A 19,761-nucleotide genomic window follows, 5' to 3' on the forward strand; every position below is an offset into this window, starting at 1 on the left:
ATTTACCTGGAGCTAACCCTGCAGATAGCACTACTGGGTGATCTGAAAAGTCATAGTCAATTGATCAATAACATTGGGTAGCTTTTCTGAAGGAGCACAGTTAGAAAGACCGGATGGACATCATGAAAATGATCGGAGAGGTTGAGACTAGAAGAAGTTCAGGAGAAAGAACAAACAAAATGTAATTATTGTAAAATTATGGACTGTGTCCATAAAATGTAGATAGTGGGTATGGGCTAGAAGTAGAGGCCTAGGCGTTGTTGTTCACTAGATTACTCCAAGTGGGGAAAGGGTGGCGGGTTGGAAAGTAATAAAGGGGAATATATATATATTTTTTAAAGGATATGTATGTATATGTATGTATGTATGCATGTGGGTGTGTATGTGTGTATATGTATATGTATGTGTATGTGTATATATATATGTATGTATGTGTGTATATATGTATATATATACAGTGGGGAGAACAAGTATTTGATACACTGCCGATTTTGCAGGTTTTCCTACCTACAAAGCATGTAGAGGTCTGTAATTTTTATCATAGGTACACTTCAACTGTGAGAGACGAAATCTAAAACAAAAATCCATAAAATCACATTGTATGATTTTTAAGTAATTAATTTGCATTTTATTGCATTACATAAGTATTTGATACATCAGAAAAGCAGAACTTAATATTTGGTACAGAAACTTTGTTTGCAATTACAGAGATCATACGTTTCCTGTAGGTCTTGACCAGGTTGCACACACTGCAGCAGGGATTTTGGCCCACTCCTCCATACAGACCTTCTCCAGATCCTTCAGGTTTCGGGGCTGTCGCTGGGCAATACAGACTTTCAGCTCCCTCCAAAGATGTTCTATTGGGTTCAGGTCTGGAGACTGGCTAGGCCACTCCAGGACCTTGAGATGCTTCATACGGAGCCACTCCTTAGTTGCCCTGGCTGTGTGTTTCGGGTCGTTGTCATGCTGGAAGACCCAGCCACGACCCATCTTCAATGCTCTTACTGAGGGAAGGAGGTTGTTGGCCAAGATCTCGCGATACATGGCCCCATCCATCCTCCCCTCAATACGGTGCAGTTGTCCTGTCCCCTTTGCAGAAAAGCATCCCCAAAGAATGATGTTTCCACCTCCATGCTTCACGGTCGGGATGGTGTTCTTGGGGTTGTACTCATCCTTCTTCTTCCTCCAAACACGGCGAGTGGAGTTTAGACCAAAAAGCTCTATTTTTGTCTCACCAGACCAGATGACCTTCTCCCATTCCTCCTCTGGATCATCCAGATGGTCATTGGCAAACTTCAGACGGGCCTGGACATGCGCTGGCTTGAGCAGGGGGACCTTGCGTGCGCTGCAGGATTTTAATCCATGACGGCGTAGTGTGTCACTAATGGTTTTCTTTGAGACTGTGGTCCCAGCTCTCTTCAGGTTATTGACCAGGTCCTGCCGTGTAGTTCTGGGCTGATCCCTCACCTTCCTCATGATCATTGATGCCCCACGAGGTGAGATCTTGCATGGAGCCCCAGACCGAGGGTGATTGACCGTCATCTTGAACTTCTTCCATTTTCTAATAATTGCGCCAACAGTTGTTGCCTTCTCACCAAGCTGCTTGCCTATTGTCCTGTAGCCCATCCCAGCCTTGTGCAGGTCTACAATTTTATCCCTTATGTCCTTACACAGCTCTCTGGTCTTGGCCATTGTGGAGAGGTTGGAGTCTGTTTGATTGAGTGTGTGGACAGGTGTCTTTTATACAGGTAACGAGTTCAAACAGGTGCAGTTAATACAGGTAATGAGTGGAGAACAGGAGGGCTTCTTAAAGAAAAACTAACAGGTCTGTGAGAGCCGGAACTCTTACTGGTTGGTAGGTGATCAAATACTTATGTCATGCAATAAAATGCAAATTAATTACTTTAAAATCATACAATGTGATTTTATGGATTTTTGTTTTAGATTTCGTCTCTCACAGTTGAAGTGTACCTATGATAAAAATTACAGACCTCTACATGCTTTGTAAGTAGGAAAACCTGCAAAATCGGCAGTTTATCAAATACTTGTTCTCCCCACTGTATATATATAAAAAAAAAAACATGGGGGATTGGAAGTGATGCAGACAATTACATTGATGGAAGTTATAATCTATCTGCAATATTAAGCTGATCTACCCCCCAACCCTACCTCCCTACCAGCCTATTGTGTCTCACTCGCAAATGGTTCACAATGTATTTCTTTGTAGGCTATAGCCTTGAAATATTTGAAATTATATACACTAAATAATTCATTTTCGACCTCCTGTCTGGATCCTGACCTATTTAGAGTATTTATATGCTGTTTAATATGACATGTAGCTTATTTGAAATGATGTGCGCTTCTTACATTCACCTTTTCATGTTTATTCAAATACTTTTCATTCAAATCCATATGCTTTGGTTTCAATACTTTAAAACCAAATGGTAGGTCCAGGTTGTCACAAAAATAAATGGGTATTGGTTAAATTGTGATTTTAATGAATGGAGCGAATTTGGAGCGTCAGTTTTTTTCCCTGAGAGCACAGAGCGGTTTTAGGAGCGGGATTCCCAACCCCTCAAATCAGCTCACATGCTCTGGTGTGTGTGTGTGTGTGTATGCATGTGTGTGTGTGTGTGTGTGTGTGTGTGTGTGTGCTGATACTATCATTTGTGATACACACCACAGGTGGTTGATGGTGTTTGTGTGTATGATATCCGCTATGGGACATTGGGTTTGATGGCGTAAAAATGGTGTGTGTGTATTGAATATGTGTGTGTGTGTGAATGTGATGGATGCAAAATGATATGGGCTAAAGTGAATGCCATCCATATAGAAGTCAGATTCCACAGCAGGTGCTATCCATTATGAGAGAAGTATGGGGTGTGGAATTCAGGCCTCTACATCTTGTCATTCATTTTCACACTCTTGCACAGGTACAGATGTAGAGCCTTGTAGGGGTTCCTCTCAATACTCTATTGTCGACCAAGCAAAGGGACAAAGGACTCTGCATTGTTGGAAAATTGACCCATAAGTAAGCATTTAACTGTTAGCCTACAACTGTTGTTTATGAAGCATGTGACAAATACATTTGATTTGATTTGCCCTGGACGGGTGAGATAGTAAAGGAATCTTGGTCCCTGCTCCCAACACAACTTGCCTCTTAATATATTCTGTACACTTGACTAGATATAGTGAGGAAGGCTTCAGAATGTTTTGCTATCACAGTGACAACCTGAAGTGAGATAGTGTGTGTACTAGCAGGACTGAGGAACCTACCTAGTAACCCCTCCCTCTTTAGACCTTACAGAATAGGTGAGACGCACCTACTCCAGGGCAAGTATTCTACATCAACTCAATGTTACTTATAAAACCTCTGTTTATATTTATTTTCAATTATCAAGTTTGACAGAATAAAGAAAATGATTAGTTTACTTGTAAGCAGGGGTTGGAACCTAAAATTTTTTCCAATCGTTTTGTTCTGAACAGAATCACTATTTTATTTGTTCCGTTACACTGTTCCGACCAGCAAAATAAAGTTCTGAACCGGTTCGAAACCCCCAAAAAGTACCAGTTTATATCGTTCCTTTCTGTTACTTTTTTAACCTTTGAAATCAACCGTTTTTTTACATTTAGCTCATTCAATTACTTCACCAATCAGTGCGGATAGAACAGGCAAGCTAGTTGTTTACATGCGTGATGGACAGAGTGTAGCCTATGGCATAAGATGCGACTGAAATTTTGCAAGTGGGGAGAAAGCGAGAGAGGGTTGAGGAGGAGGCTTGAAGAGCAGGACATCTTGTAATGACATGCTTTATCTGAATGAGGTCCACATAATTATACCTGGGAGGAGCGGCTTCTATGAAGGAACTTTGAATATCCTTTGAGCTAGCTAGCTAACAACCTTGAGCTAGCTAGCTAACAAGCTTAAGCTAGCAAGCTAACAAACTTGTGTGTGCAGCGCGGCACCAGAATAAAAAACACTTTTTACCTTTTTGTCGTTAATAAATCCAATGTGAAACGTGATAACTAGGCCTATAGTATCCTTAACTAGCATTGAAAAAGTGAATCCATTCTTCTCAAGCTAATTAAACATCTCTCTCCCTATCTTCTGAATCACGCTGGTAACATCAGTACAGTAGCCTATGCTTCGGAGGGTGGAGGGGCAGCTAGCCTAAACACGCACACACACTGGCAAAGAGTTTCAGCTTGCAGGCAGACACTGGCATACATTTCTGAGTGACACAGTGTGGGCTTTGCATAGGCGCTTAGTTGCATTTTTTTGTGGGACTATAAAAAAATGCCTGGAACGTAAAATAACATTATTAAATGGTTCCCATGCTTTTAAAATAATGGTTCTGTTGCGGAACAGTATATGGATCACTTTCGTTCCCGGTTCTAGGTTTACGCACTAATGCCAGATAGCCTAAAATAATGAAAGAATAACCTAAAGTAGCCTATAGATATAAATTGCACAAGAATGATACATTTATGGATTTTTTTATTCAACCCACTCGACCCTAAACCCATCCATCCCGCGGAGATAACCACAGGGTCTGCGGGTTATGAGTCAACCCACACATCAGTAGTGTGTGTGTGTGTGTGTGTGTGTGTGTGTGTGTGTGTGTGTGTGTGTGTGTGTGTGTGTGTGTGTGTGTGTGTGTGTGTGTGTGTGTGCTGCATGTTTTTGGGAGGCTGTCTGCACTCTGCCCATCCTGCCTCTGTTGCCATGGTGATCCCTTCTCCAAAACCTTGCCATCTCCTGTGTGTATGTTTGTGTGCATGCGTGCGCGTACATGTGTATGTGAGTGTGTGCAGCAGAGAATGGGCTGGTTTTTAAGTAACATTGAGACAGTGGCGAGGGGGATTAGATATATAAACAACTCCAGCTGCAGTAACACTGAAGTAATAACAGTATCTGGTAACAAACACTGTCTGGTTAACACTGATAAATATAGACCCCGGCAACCATGGGCTATGTCCTTATTCTCCTAGCCATAGCTTCCTCTCCTCTCCTTCATGACCCCAGTCATCACCGTCTTCATCCTCTATGTTACCCTCCCTGTTCCCCCCAACCTTTATTAAAGAACTGTGGTTTGAGCACCGCAAAACGATCTCCCGCTGTCTTATTTTATTGTGAGTTTCACCGCTGACTCCCCTGGGCTGCCATAGTTGGTGGAGAATGCGGGCACAACCCTCCCATGCTCTGAACTCACAATAAAATAAGAAGCCGGTGGTCATCATGGAAAATGCTGTAACTCAGCGCTGGGGAAGCCCAAACGCAGCAAGCCCAAAGCTTCCTTGCCCTTCAGGAGGCTGTCACACAGCTTAGCCAAGCCGTGGTCCGGCTGGACCGAATGACGGAACCAGGCAAGGTCCTCAACAAGATAACTGCTGAAGATGACAGGTATTTGAGCGCACTGCAGAAAGAGAGAGTGATGGCACAAGGAGAACTGAGCTGGCAAAGTGGCCCCCTTTCTGACTGAAGAAGCCCAGAGGGCCTGTAGGGACTTGGCACTGGCGGACGTCGACAACTATGCTGCTCTGAAAACTGCCATCTTGGCCCATTATGGGCAAAACCTACCAACCTGGGCCCAACGGTTCCACTCCTGGGCTTATGATGGCCATGCCCCGGTAAGACCTCAAATAGCCGACCTAGTTAGACTAACTAGACGTTGGCTTACCACGGGGGGACGGGCCATCAGCAATAGATCGACTGGTAATGGACAAATGTATCCGGGGCCTGCCCACCGACGCAAAGCACCATGCAACCCAGATCACCCCCGAGGTGGCGGCCGCTAGTTAGCGGGGACCAGAGAAGGTGTTACACCTGTGGCCAGGAGGGACACCTGGACTGGAGGTGCCCGGGAAACGACGAGTCCTTACCGACTGCCAGTCCCGCAGAGAAGACCAACAGAAGGTGCGACTACCTCACAACCTGCTGGGCCCACTAAGCCACTGCAGCCCCCCAGATCTCCGTCAAAATAGGCAGTCAGGATGCGTCCGCCTTGTTGGACACAGGCAGTATGGTCACTCTCATCAAGCCTCAATTTGCCGCCGACACCTTAGGGCCGCCCATAACAGTGGCTTGTATACATGGAGATACGAAAAGTTACCCCACCTGCCGCGTGGAAGTGCAAACCCCTCAAGGTATTTTGTGATTGTAGCTGGCGTAGTAGAGAAATTGCCAGTAGATGTCCTACTGGGCTGGGACTGCCCGATTTTCCAGAGATTTTGGAGCAGAGGGGCCACAGCCCCTAGGAGAACAGCTTTGGGGAAAAGGAGAACGGTTCCCTGACGTAGAAGCGTCATACCAGCCTGTGTCGCTGCTTTCCCGCCCACCTCCTCAGACTCTCTAGAGGCCCCAGCCGATCCACCCTTGGCTCCCCCCGGCATCGACCGAGATGAAGAGAACCCCGGGTAGGAGAACTCCCCTGGAAAAATGTTTTCAGAGTTTCCCTTTGCGGAGGTGGGAAAGAGAACCTCCCGGGACAGTTCAGCACTGGCCAACTCACTGATCCCAACCTGAAGCAGGCGAGGACGAGTGTGGGAGCTGTCGGTGGAAAACCAGTAGAGAGGGTGAGTGATCGTTCCTTTCCACATTTTGCTGTCAAAAATAATCTATTTTATCGGGTTGTGAAAGTGGGAGACGAAATGGTAGAACAACTCTTAGTGCCCAAATGTTACATCTCCAAAGTCCTATGCCTAGCACACTCACATTTCCTTGGAGCACACCTAGGAGTGCAGAAACCCTATGATCGGATCCTGGCTCGGTTCTACTGGCCCGGAGTGAAGAGGCCTGTCCAGGATTACTGCCGGCAGTGCGAGGACTGTCAGAAAACAGGCCTAAAGGTAACCTATAAAAATCCCTTAATCCCTTTACCAATAATCAATACCCCTTTTCAGAGGATAGCCATGGACATAGTGGGACCCCTGCCCAAGTCCAATCGAGGACAATCGGAAAGTATTCAAACCACTTTTGTTACGTTACAGCCTTATTCTGAAATGCATTAAATAAAAATAAATCCTAATCAATCTACACACAATACCCGATAATGATAAAGTGAAAACAGGTTTTAAGAAATTTTTGCAAATGTATACAAAATTTAAAACAGAAATACCTTATTTACATAAGCATTCAGACCCTTAGCTATGAGACTCGAATTTGAGCTCAGGTGCTTCCTGTTTCCATTGATCATCTTTGAGATGTTTCTACAACTTGATTGGAGTCCACCTGTGGTAAATTCAATTTATTGGACATGATTTGGAAAGGCACACACCTTTCTATATAAGGTCCCACAGTTGACAGTGCATTTTGGAACCTGATGGTTACTCTGACAGAGCTCCCGAGTTCCTCTGTGGAGATGGGAGAACCTTCCAGAAGGACAACCATCTCTGCACACTCCACCAATCAGGCTTTATTGTAGTGGCCAGACGGAAGCCACTCCTCAGTAAAATGCACATCACAGCCAGCTTGGAGTTTGCCAAAAGGCACCTAAAGAACTCTCAGACCATGCGAAACAAGATTCTCTGGTCTGATGAAACCAAGATTGAACTCTTTGGCCTGAATGCCAAGCGTCACGTCTGGAGGAAACCTGGCACCATCCCTACTGTGAAGCATGGTGATGGCAGCATCATGTTGTGGGAATATCTTTCAGCGGCAGGGACTGGGAGACTAGTCAGGATCGAGGGAAAGATGAATGGAGCAAAGTACAGAGAGATTCTTGTTGAAAACCTGCTCCAGAGCGCTCAGGACCTCAGATTGGGGCAAAGGTTCACCTTCCAACAGGACAATGACCCTAAGCACACAACCAAGACAACGCAGGAGTGGCTTCGGGACAAGATTCTGAATGTCCTTGAGTGGCCCAGCCAGAGCCCGGACTTGAACCCGATCGAACATCTCTTGAGCGACCCGAAAATAGCTGTGCAGCGACGCTCCCCATCCAACCTGACAGAGCTTGAGAGGATCTGCCGAGAAGAATGGGAGAAACTCCCCAAATACAGGTGTGCCATGCTTGTAGTGTCTTACCCAAGATGACTCGAGGCTGTAATCACTGCCAAAGGTGCTTCAACATAGTACTGAGTAAAGGGTCTGAATATTTAAGTAAATGTGATATTTCAGTATTTTGTTTTTAGTACATTTGAAAACATTTCTAAAAACCTGTTTTTGCTTCGTCATTAAGGGTTATTGTGTGTAGATTTGATGAGGGGGGAAAACAATTTAATCCATTTTAGAATAAGGCTGTTACGTAACAAAATGTGGAAAAGGTCAAGGGGTCTGAATACTTTCCAAATGCACTGTACATCTTGGTAATCATGGACTACGCCACCCGCTACCCTGAGGCCATCCCACTACATGCCGCCAGCGCCTGTGCTGTGGCACGGGAACACTGGAACTGTTCCTTCTCTTCAGTCGGGTGAAGATTGCAGAAAAAGTCCTGACCGATGAAGGATCGTGCTTCATGTCCGGGTAATGAAAGAAATGTGCAGGATGTTAAAGGTGAGCCAAATCCGTACTTTGTGTACCATCCCCAAACCGATGGGCTTGTGGAACGATTGAACAAAACCATGAATCAAATGTTAAGGAGAGCCATTGACGCAGAAGGAAAAAATTGGGACCAGCTAATACCCTTTGTTCTGTACTCCATCAGAGAGGTCCCACAGACATCCACAGGATTCTCACCCTTTGAGCTCCTGTATGGCAGATGGCCCCGGGGCATGCTGGACCTGGCAAAGGAGGCCTGGGAGCAACAACCCTCCCCTCACCGGTCAGTTATTGAATACGTGGAGGAGATGCGCCACCGCATGGTGAGAGTCTGGCCTCTGATGTGGGAACACATGCTCCAGGCTCAGCAGGCCCAAGCCCGGGTCTACAACAGTGGGGCCCGTCTTCGTGAATTCACTCCAGGAGAACTGGTCTTAGTACTCATCCCCACCTCTGACTGCAAATTCCTGGCCAAGTGGCAGGGCCCGTATGAGATAGTAGAATGAGCGAATGCAGTGAATTACAATGTAAAGCAACTAGGGAGACGCAAACCCACCCAGTTATATCACGTGAACCTGCTAAAGCAGTGGCATGCCCCTCCCCGGGAGAGAGTGACTGCCCCATCTGGTGTACCCCCCTCCCCAAGGCTCCCAGAGTTGCCGCTGGGTCCCCAGCTTGGCCCCAGCCAACGACAGGATCTCCAGGAGCTGATTAGCCAACAACTAGATGTCTCTCTCAGGGATACCGTAAAGATCCACAGTGGTCCAGCACGACATTGTCACGGAACCTGGAAAGAAGGTGAGATTAAGGCCATACCGCATCCCATAGGCTAAGAGAAAGATCATCTGAGAGGAGGTGAGGAAGATGTTAGAACTTGCCATTATTGAAGAATCCCACAGGTCCACGGAGCTCCGGCCAACTTCCAATGCATGATGGACCGGATCCTGCGACCCCCACCGTGAGTATGCAGCAGCCTACCTGGATTACATAATCATTCATCATTCATAATGGACCACCCATCTAGCACAGCTGCACGCAGTCTTGAGGGCCCTACGAGAGGCCGGCCTGATGGCCAACCCCAGAAAATGCAGGCTTGGCCCAGAGGAGGCTGAATATCTGAGCTGCACGATTGGCCGGGGGAGCGTCAAACCTCAGCAGCGAAAGGTGGAGGCTATCACAAAGCAGCAGGTAAAAACTTTCCTTGGCTTGGTAGGGTATTATCAATGGTTTATTCCCAAGTTTGCCACGACTGCTGCCCCACTCCATGACATGACCAGACAACACCTGCCCCACCACGTCACTTGGACGAAAGAGGCGGACCAGGCTTTCTCCACCCTGCAGCATGCTCTGTGTGTGGAACCGGTACTCATCACCCCCAACTTCCAGGAGCCCTTTGTGGTCCATACCGATGCCTCAGAGGTGGGCCTTGGCACTGTGCTGTCTCAGATTCGAGGGGGCGAGGAGCATTCTGTGACATACATCAGCCGTAAGTTTCTCAAACATGAGAAACTATTCGACCCTAGAAAAAGGTCTGGCTATAAAATGGGCCATAATGAAGCTCAAGTACTGGGGAGGAAATGTACCTTAGTGACAGATAATTCCCCCCTCAAATGGATGGCCACGGCCAAAGATAGCAATGCCCGGGTCACTAGATGTTTTTTGGAGTTGCAAGCCTTTAACTTTATCATGGAGCACAGGTCCGGGAAATCCCATGGGAATGCCGATTCTGGTTGATCGACAGCCTGCCAGCCGGCTATGAGCTTAAGGGGGGGGGGGGGTGTATGTGGCAACCCGGGGGCCAGCAGGGAGCTACAAAGGAAGGAGAGGGCTAGAGAGGCCAAGGTGAGTCAGCACCATGGACAGCTCTACAGGCACCAACTGGGGCTAGTGATTCAACACCAATATTACCCAGTCCAGGTGCTGCAGCCAATTGGCACCTGGAATTGGTCCCACCTGTCCCTCGTTACCCCAAATGGGTATAAGTGGAGGTGCAGTCACTCGGGCAGACAGGCAAAACTCATCGCTCTCTCTCTCTTTTGTTCATTAACACAGGCGGTCCGAGGAGACGCCACGCTGGACACAGAGTGACCCACCTGTTACCTGAGAGGCCTTTCCGTTGTATTTCTCCCCTCCCCATTTCCCCCAACCTTTATTAAAGAACAACTTTGGTTTGAGCACCGCAAAGCAGTCTCCCGCTGTCTTATTTTATTGTGAGTTTCACCTCTAACTCCCCTAGGCTGCCACAACACACACTATAGTACACACTCAGAGGGGACTGACAGCCATCCATCTCTCCCGTCGGACTCTCAGGGCTTCAGCAGTTAGCCCTGTCCTTCCCACTGCGCTGTTTCAAAGGGACTGAGTTCCTTTAGATGCTCTAAGCTGAGTGTTTATCCTCTGCTCTCACTATATGCCAAGGCTATCTATATGATGTGTGATAGTACCTCACATATCTGATGTATATGACCTCCATTTGATGCTGCTGAGGTGAATGAATGAATGAATGAATGAATCACCTCTCACTTTTCTTATTTGCTCTCTCTCTTTCTTTCTCTTCCGCTCTCTCAGATCCTCCAAGGCCCACCCAGGTCCTGTGGTCCACATAAGTGACAACCCCATGGATGAGGGAAAGGTATAGCGTGGCTCTCTGCCCACATATTGTGTACATTACATTTACACGTGTGTATCTTTCCTTGTTGTTAATGTTGAAGAGTGTGCCATGCCCCCCATCCTCGATGAGTCTGCAGACAGACAGACAGTCATGTGGGTGATGAATGAGACCTTGATGGCTTATTCAAACAGGCCACACAAAGCCTTTTTAAATACAGCCTACTCAAAGACCTTACTTCACACACACTTTACTTTTACCTTTATCTCTCTCTCTCTCTTCCTTCCTTCTTCCCTCCCTCCACCACTCTCTGCACGTACTGTAGGTTTAGCCTTTCTAAAACATTAAAGCTAGCTGGATCATTATTTATATTTTATTTGAACACAGATAATTGCTTTTGATAGATGAATGACTTGTGAGCCACAGTTGTTCACATGTTTATCTATCAATTATCAGGGTTTCAGGACTCATGGTGCAAGAGGGGCTAAGTTCTAAAGAATAACATTAAAAAAAGAGACAAAAAAATCATTGAAAAGAGTCCATTGTTTGGAATATGTTGATAATATCAACTTTAGGAGTGGGGTGGGGTGGGGGGGGAGCATGGTTTAACATTAAAATATTAAACAAAATGCACTTATTTTTCTTGTTGGTTTAGAACCAAGGTCAAAAGGTGACTCCTATAAGCTGTGTATCCTGTGTTGACCCCCCCCCCCCATACCACCACAGCCTGCCGTGTGAATGTTGAGCATATGATTCCTTCTCTGACGTGTGTCTATCCTCTGTCTATCCTCTGTCATCTTCTCACCGGGCCAAATCTCACTGGCTGCCTGTCACTTTTCCATTCCAGCTTATAATTGGATATGAGTCTGGGATCGTGGTCCTGTGGGATCTGAAATCAAAGAAGGCAGACTACCGCTACACTTATGACGAGGTATGCACCATCTCCCACAATGCCTTTCAGTGCCTCTCTTCCCGTGATCTGGGGAATGCATGGAAATACTAAAAGAGGAATCAAATATTAATAAACTGCTTTGTATAAATAGATGTGTGTACTGTATATACAGTATTTGTGTGTGGGTGTGTGTACTGTGTGTGTATTGTGTGCATACTGTGTGTGTACTGTGTGCTTGTATGACATATACATTGTTTGCCTTTGAGAGATTACATCAAAGGGCCTTAGAGTCTGTGGAGGACTAAAGATGTAGTGGAGGCATGTACCTACTCTGATACCTACTCTACACCCACAGGGGTACACACACAAACACACACGACATACACTACTCGACATACACCAACACTCGTCTCAGATGTCTGTGTTGTTGTGTGGGTCTGATGTGACATGTTCATCAGTGATCTAAGCCGCTCAGCGCTGGAGAGCAGAGAAGGCTTGTACACCGCAGGCTCAATTTAGGAAATGGAATAGGACGTCTCTGTCTCACATCACTGTGGGATATACTATAGGGATTCTTGGCATAGAAAATTCTGAGTCTGCATGATGGTTATATTGGGTTTTGTCAGCCGATATTGAAGAAGGAAGAGAACAGGATTGTTTGGTGTTTGTCTGTACTTGTACCCATACTGAGTTACAAGAGATGGGAACCCAATACTACAGTAGGCTTCACACAGTGTGTAGTCTCTTTTTGAGCCACAGACGTCCTGCTGTCTCTCCTATGGCCCTCATTTTGTATTATAGAGGGTCGGCCATTTGTGATTTTTTTTTGGGAGGTAGTAAAGTATTTTTTACTTATTTCTCCAAGGCAACATCCTTTTCTAACAAACAAACAAACAATATAATGTCTTGGTTGTATCTCATCCCCTGCCTCATAATACTCAAGTTAAGAATGCATCAGAAACCCTGGTGCCCAAACTTGCAGTAGAAGTTTAAGCGGATTGAGTGGTTTTACAAAGACACACACAGAGTCAGGCTTACAGTAATGAGTTTATGTTAACACCCATGCTACTGTTCACCTCATTGACAGTGTTGTGGCACTGTAAGCCCTCTACAATAAAAAGACTCCACAAGCACAACATGGCCCTGTGTTGACTCTCCCTGCTGAATCGAATGCTCCCCCTTTCTTGTGCATTCTGTCTCAGTTCTCTGCTTCTGCTTCTGTCTCTCTCTCTCTCGCTCTCGCTCTCGCTCTCTCTCGCTCTCTCTCTCTCTCTCTCTCTCTCTCTCTCTCTCTCTCTCTCTCTCTCTCTCTCTCTCTCTCTCTCTCTCTCTCTCTCTCTCTCTCTCTCTCTCTCTCTCTCTCTCTCTCTCTCTCTCTCTCTCTCTCTCTCTCTCTCTCTCTCTCTCTCTCTCTCTCTCTGTTGTTCTGTCAGTCTCTCTCTCTCTCTCTCTCCCTCCCCCCTCCTTCCCAATCCCCTGGGTGAGATGATATCTCTGTTTCCTCTCCCTGGTCCTAAGGCTTACGTAGTGATCCTCCTTGGCAGCCATGTTGTTTTCTCCTGGGAGCAGTTGTGTATCTCCTCTCCAACCCTGTAGTAACCCCTCCCCAGAGGCTGACTGCTCTACAGCTGCTAACTCAGTACTCTGGGGCTCATTAACACTTGGGAAAAAATCACAGTATTCACATCACTGCCATGCTGTGGCATTACAGCTAATGTGCTCCTGTCATCGCCTGCTGCTGATGACTAATTCAGGGTCAGATCTATGTTCGTCAGTCTGAACCCTAGGTATTAAGAGCTGAACATTAAAGCTGCCCTTGGATCAGTTTTTGTACTGTAGAATAGACTATGGTGAGATGTAGTTCTGATTAATATATTGTGAGTCGGATGATAGCGCTGGGTTCCTGGATCGACAAATAATATTTCCTGCCAAATAAAAGGTTTTGTGCGATTTGCAGAGCTACATCTCCCCTGCCAAACATGCATGCGCAACCAGACAATGATTGATTGAATGGAGACAGCTTGTGTCAATTACAGAACATTTCCTAGGGTTTTCTACCTGTAGCAATACTGGTGGATAATGCTGGTAATAACGGTAAAAGCACACAGTCTCTATTTCCACACCAAAAAAGCATGGCCCTAAGTATAGGACACGGGTAATAGAGTAAAGGACGTAAGGAATAAAGCTTGGAGCATAGGGTAGAGGGTAGAGGACATTGGATGTAGCCGAGTCCTTACGTTTCTCTAGTCGTGTGAGGACATCTTATATAACCTCACTAATTACAGTAAACTCTCTCCATCTTTGTCACACCTAACCACAGTGTGTATGTATAGGAATTTCAACACCCCCAAACAGCTGAGAGAGCATTCTTCCTTCTCTTGCGTCTCTCTTCCAGTCTTTTTCCTGGTCATAGCTCAGTGCTATCTCTGGGGGTGCAGTGATTGTGAACACCAGAGAGAAGATGGAGATGGAGAGAGCATCAGTCACCTCAGCCCTGCTCTGTCTGACTAAATGCCTTAGCCTGATGAATAGCCTGCCTACGCTGGAGCCTGCCTCTGATTTCTATATCCCTCTCTTTCTCTATCATGCTCCCCATCTTTTTTGCTCCTTTTCTCATTTTGTCATTCTCTCTCTCGCTGTCCCTCTTTCCCCCTCTCTCTCTTTTCTCCATATCTCATTCTCTCTCTCTCTCTCTCTCTCTCTCTCTCTCTCTCTCTCTCTCTCTCTCTCTCTCTCTCTCTCTCTCTCTCTCTCTCTCTCTCTCTCTCTCTCTCTCTCTCTCTCTCTCTCTCTCTCTCTCTCTCTCTCTCTCTCTCTCTCTCTCTCTCTCTCTCTCTCTCTCTCTCTCTCTCTCTCTCTCTCTCTCTCTCTCTCTCTCTCTCTCTCTCTCTCTCTCTCTCTCTCTCTCTCTCTCTCTCTCTCTCTCTCTCTCTCTCTCTCTCTCTCTCTCTCTCTCTCTCTCTCTCTCTCTCTCTCTCTCTCTCTCTCTCTCTCTCTCTCTCTCTCTCTCTCTCTCTCTCTCTCTTTCTCTCTCTCCTCTCTGAGGTAGATGGACAGGTCCATGGTTCCAAGGAGCCCAGGCAGCAGGTTGGGCAGCAGAGTCAGTAGGATACAGTGGGGGAAAAAAGTATTTAGTCAGCCACCAATTGTGCAAGTTCTCCCACTTAAAAAGATGAGAGAGGCCTGTAATTTTCATCATAGGTACATGTCAACTATGACAGACAAAATTTGAAAAAAAAATCCAGAAAATCACATTGTAGGATTTTTTATGAATTTATTTGCAAATTATGGTGGAAAATACGTATTTGGTCAATAACAAAAGTTTCTCAATACTTTGTTATATACCCTTTGTTGGCAATGACACAGGTCAAACGTTTTCTGTAAGTCTTCACAAGGTTTTCACACACTGTTGCTGGTATTTTGGCCCATTCCTCCATGCAGATCTCCTCTAGAGCAGTGATGTTTTGGGGCTGTCGCTGGGCAACACGGACTTTCAACTCCCTCCAAAGATTTTCTATGGGGTTGAGATCTGGAGACTGGCTAGGCCACTCCAGGACCTTGAAATGCTTCTTACGAAGCCACTCCTTCGTTGCCCGGGCGGTGTGTTTGGGATCATTGTCATACTGAAAGACCCAGCCACGTTTCATCTTCAATGCCCTTGCTGACGGAAGGAGCTTTTCACTCAAAATCTCAGGATACATGGCCCCATTCATTCTTTCCTTTACACGGATCAGTCGTCCTGGTCCCTTTGCAGAAAAACAGCCCCAAAGCATGATGTTTCCACCCCCATGCTTCACAGTAGGTATGGTGTTCTTTGGATGCAACTCAGCATTCTTTGTCCTCCAAACACGACGAGTTGAGTTTTTACCAAAAAGTTATATTTTGGTTTCATCTGACCATATGACATTCTCCCAATCCTCTTCTGGATCATCCAAATGCACTCTAGCAAACTTCAGACGGGCCTGGATATGTACTGGCTTAAGCAGGGGGACACGTCTGGCACTGCAGGATTTGAGTCCCTGACGGCGTAGTGTGTTACTGATGGTAGGCTTTGTTACTTTGGTCCCAGCTCTCTGCAGGTCATTCACTAGGTCCCCCCGTGTGGTTCTGGGAATTTTGCTCACTGTTCTTGTGATCATTTTGACCCCACGGGGTGAGATCTTGCGTGGAGCCCCAGATCGAGGGAGATTATCAGTGGTCTTGTATGTCTTCCATTTCCTAATAATTGCTCCCACAGTTGATTTCTTCAAACCAAGCTGCTTACCTATTGCAGATTCTGTCTTCCCAGCCTGGTGCAGGTCTACAATTTTGTTTCTGGTGTCCTTTGACAGCTCTTTGGTCTTGGCCATAGTGGAGTTTGGAGTGTGACTGTTTGAGGTTGTGGACAGGTGTCTTTTATACTGATAACAAGTTCAAACAGGTGCCATTAATACAGGTAACGAGTGGAGGACAGAGGAGCCTCTTAAAGAAGAAGTTACAGGTCTGTGAGAGCCAGAAATCTTGCTTGTTTGTAGGTGACCAAATACTTATTTTACACCATAATTTGCAAATAAATTCATAAAAAATCCTACAATGTGATTTTCTGGATTTCTTTTTCTCAATTCGTCTGTCATAGTTGACGTGTACCTATGATGAAAATTACAGGCCTCTCTCATCTTTTTAAGTGGGAGAACTTGCACAATTGGTGGCTGACTAAATACTTTTCCCCCCCACTGTATCTCTCCTCCTCTGCCTGCTGCTGCTGCTCTCATTTGTTTTTCCTCACGCTGCATCCTTCATCCCTCACTCTCCCGCTAGCTGAACAAATACAAGCAGGTGTGAGGATATAAACACACTCATTCGTGTGCGTGCACACGCACACATACACACACACTTGAACGGCTCTTACAGCAGTGGGATTGGAGGTGATAGAGATCACTCAGGTTTTGTGTAAATAAACCAACTCCTCAGTGCCCTGTGTATGTGCGTATGTGTGCACTCAAAAGAAAACCAAAACACTCTCTCATACTCAAGCCAATGTGATGACTTTCCAGATAGTGATTATAAAGGCTTGAAACCTAAACTATACACAATTCAAATTGCTCCTATTAAATGGCATACCCTGGGGCATCTAAAAAGCTTAAGCTATTTCTAGTAGCCAGACACCATAAATTTGCTCTGCAATTCATTGTGCTAATGGGACACTTGGCAGATGCGGTATTAACTGCTCTCCCAGTTCCCGCCTCAGCCCCTGCATCCAGCGACCTGAGGGAGGTCTGTCAAATGCTCAGTCTACTCTGCTCTCACATGGTTGGCCAGGGACCTTGGCAAAGTCTCAGCTCACTCAACAAATAGCTGCAGATGACCCTATGCCTGTTTGCTCTTATGGGAATGAGCTGAATACCCCCTCTGACTTTAAATCTCATAGGGGGCTTGGTTTAAAAAATAGACACAATTGACATTTGGGGACAGGACTCGTGTCCTGACATTCTGGTTCTTTCGGAAACATGGTTAAATGGTTCTGTATCTGATAAAGACATTGAAGTAAATGATTTTAATGTATTTAGATGTGACAGATTACAGAAAGGGGGAGGAGTGGCCATAAATGTCAAATCAAATTTCATGACCTTTCAAACTTTAAATATTTCTGTTCCCAATACATTTTAGCTCCTGGTTGTAGCTCTAGACGTGACGCTTGGCATTCAGGCCAAAGAGTTCAATCTTATTTTCATCAGACCAGATGTAGATGTGTCCATAAACCAGAATACACATTTATTTGTTGCTGTTATTTATCGCCCCCCTGTTTGCCATGGCGGATGCTATTGGTGCTATATCTGAGTGTTTAACACCTTTTTTGTCCGCAGTTGGTCATTTATGGGGATTTGAATCTGGATTGGCTGTCCCCGGCCTCAGATCAATTTAAGAGTATATGCATTGATTTTAATCTGACTCCATTGATCTCAAAACCCACATGGCTAAATGTAAAAAAACCTGTTAACTCCTCATTTATTTATTTAATTCTTACTAATAACGCCATAAATATTTGTCTAGTGGAGTATTTGCATATGATCTCAGTGATCATTGTCCCATAGTATGTATTAGAGATACGAAACAGTAAAATACTAATCCTCATTTTATTAAGAAGATAAAGTTTTCTCCTCAAGGGTTTTTACATGACATGCTCTACTCTGATTTAGCCACCATCTCCTGTATTTCTGACCCTGAGTTGGCTCTCGAATATTTCTCCTCCATATTTATTCCTCTGGCAGATAAACACGCCCCTTTTAAACAATTCAGAGTCAAAGATAGATCTAACCCTTGGTTTTCTTCTGAGCTATCTGAGCTCATTCAGATGAGAAATCAGGCCTGTGCCAAAGCAAGGACAACTGAGTCTGTAGTGGACTGGCAATCTTTCAGACAATTGAGAAACAGATGTACTATCTCAATTAAGAAAGCTAAATCAAGCTACTTTTTAAGCTCTATCTCTGACTCTGCTGGTGATCCTTCAAAATTTTGGAAAACAGTAAAAGCACTGAAGCATCGAAATTCCTCTTCTTCCCTACCTAAGCAAGTTCTGTCATCATAACTGAAGAAGAATAGAATAAGTGATGCTTTTAATCATATTTTGTATCTCTGCAGGCTTTTTAAAAATAGAAACGGTGGTTTAATTGACCCTGGACAGTCAATCGACTGCTCTTCCCTCTGCCAGCCTCTAGCTGACTCAACGGTTAACCAGTCAACTTGTAGTGAATCGTTGTTTTCATTTCAACAATTTACTATCTGTGATGTGCCAGATGCCTTGCTTAAGATGATGTAAAAAAAAATCCACTGAGGCTGATATGCTTCATCCATTTCTGCTGCAGCTTTCTGCCCCCCTGATTGCTGAACCATTAATCCATATTTTTAACCTGACGATTATATCTGGTACTATCCCCAAGGTTTAGAAGGCGGCCCATGTACTCCCCCTTCACAAAGGTGGTGACCCTTGTGACCTAAATAATTATCGCCCTATTTGTAAACGTTCATGCCTAGCTAAAATATTAGAATCCTTGATTGATTCTCAGCTAAGATCTTTCTTATCTTTGAAATGTATTCTAAATGTACATCAGTCAGGTTTTAAACCAGGTCATAGCACTATCTCTGCTGCATCCCTAGTTATAAATGATTTGGTTAACTGTATGGATAAAAGGCAAAATTGTGCTGCCCTCTTCATTGACCTGTCAAAGACTTTCGATACTGTTGATCACTCACTGCTAATTCAGAGACTTTCCTCATTTGGCCTAGACCAGGCTGCATGTAACTGGTTTAAAATTTACTTGACAGATAGAAATCAATGTGTATCTACTGATGGTGTTAAAACAGGTTTCCTGGATATTACGAAAGGTATCCCGCAGGGGTCGATTCTGGGTCCTGTACTTTTTACTGTTTACATTAACAATATCGACTGTAAAAAACTGTAAAAAACTTTAACCTGCACTTGTATTCCGATGATACTGTTGTGTATGCTATTGCCCCGACAGTTGACCAGGCTATATCTGAACTACAGTATGCCTTCATTGTATTACAGAAAATCTTTACTGACCTAAAATTAGTATTGAATGCAGGTAAAACTAAGTATATGTTGTTCTCTAGAGCACATAAAAAGAACTCTGATGATTTAAGCATATGTACTTTGGATGGTGTCCATATTGATTGTCCCTGCTTACAAATATCTGGGCATCTGGATAGATGAAAAGCTGTCTTTTAAAAAGCATATTGATGAGTTAGTTAAGAAGCTGAGAATAAAAATGGGCTTCTTCT

The 19,761-nt window shown here is 45.0% G+C and overlaps 1 protein-coding gene across 6 annotated transcripts in view; it reads left to right on the forward strand.

Moving 5' to 3' along the window:
• Positions 1-19,761, forward strand: part of stxbp5a (syntaxin binding protein 5a (tomosyn)) — a 151,906-nt gene that overhangs the window by 90,441 nt on the left and 41,704 nt on the right. For all 6 annotated transcript variants that reach the window (XM_041864967.2, XM_041864969.2, XM_041864971.2 and 3 more), the window contains exons 6-7: positions 11,051-11,114; positions 11,938-12,021. In XM_041864967.2, the coding sequence (XP_041720901.2) occupies positions 11,051-11,114; positions 11,938-12,021 (148 nt within the window). The remainder of the gene's footprint in view (positions 1-11,050; positions 11,115-11,937; positions 12,022-19,761) is intronic.

This window comes from Coregonus clupeaformis, chromosome 36 (assembly GCF_020615455.1).
Source record: "Coregonus clupeaformis isolate EN_2021a chromosome 36, ASM2061545v1, whole genome shotgun sequence".
Classification (NCBI taxonomy): Eukaryota; Metazoa; Chordata; class Actinopteri; order Salmoniformes; family Salmonidae; genus Coregonus; species Coregonus clupeaformis.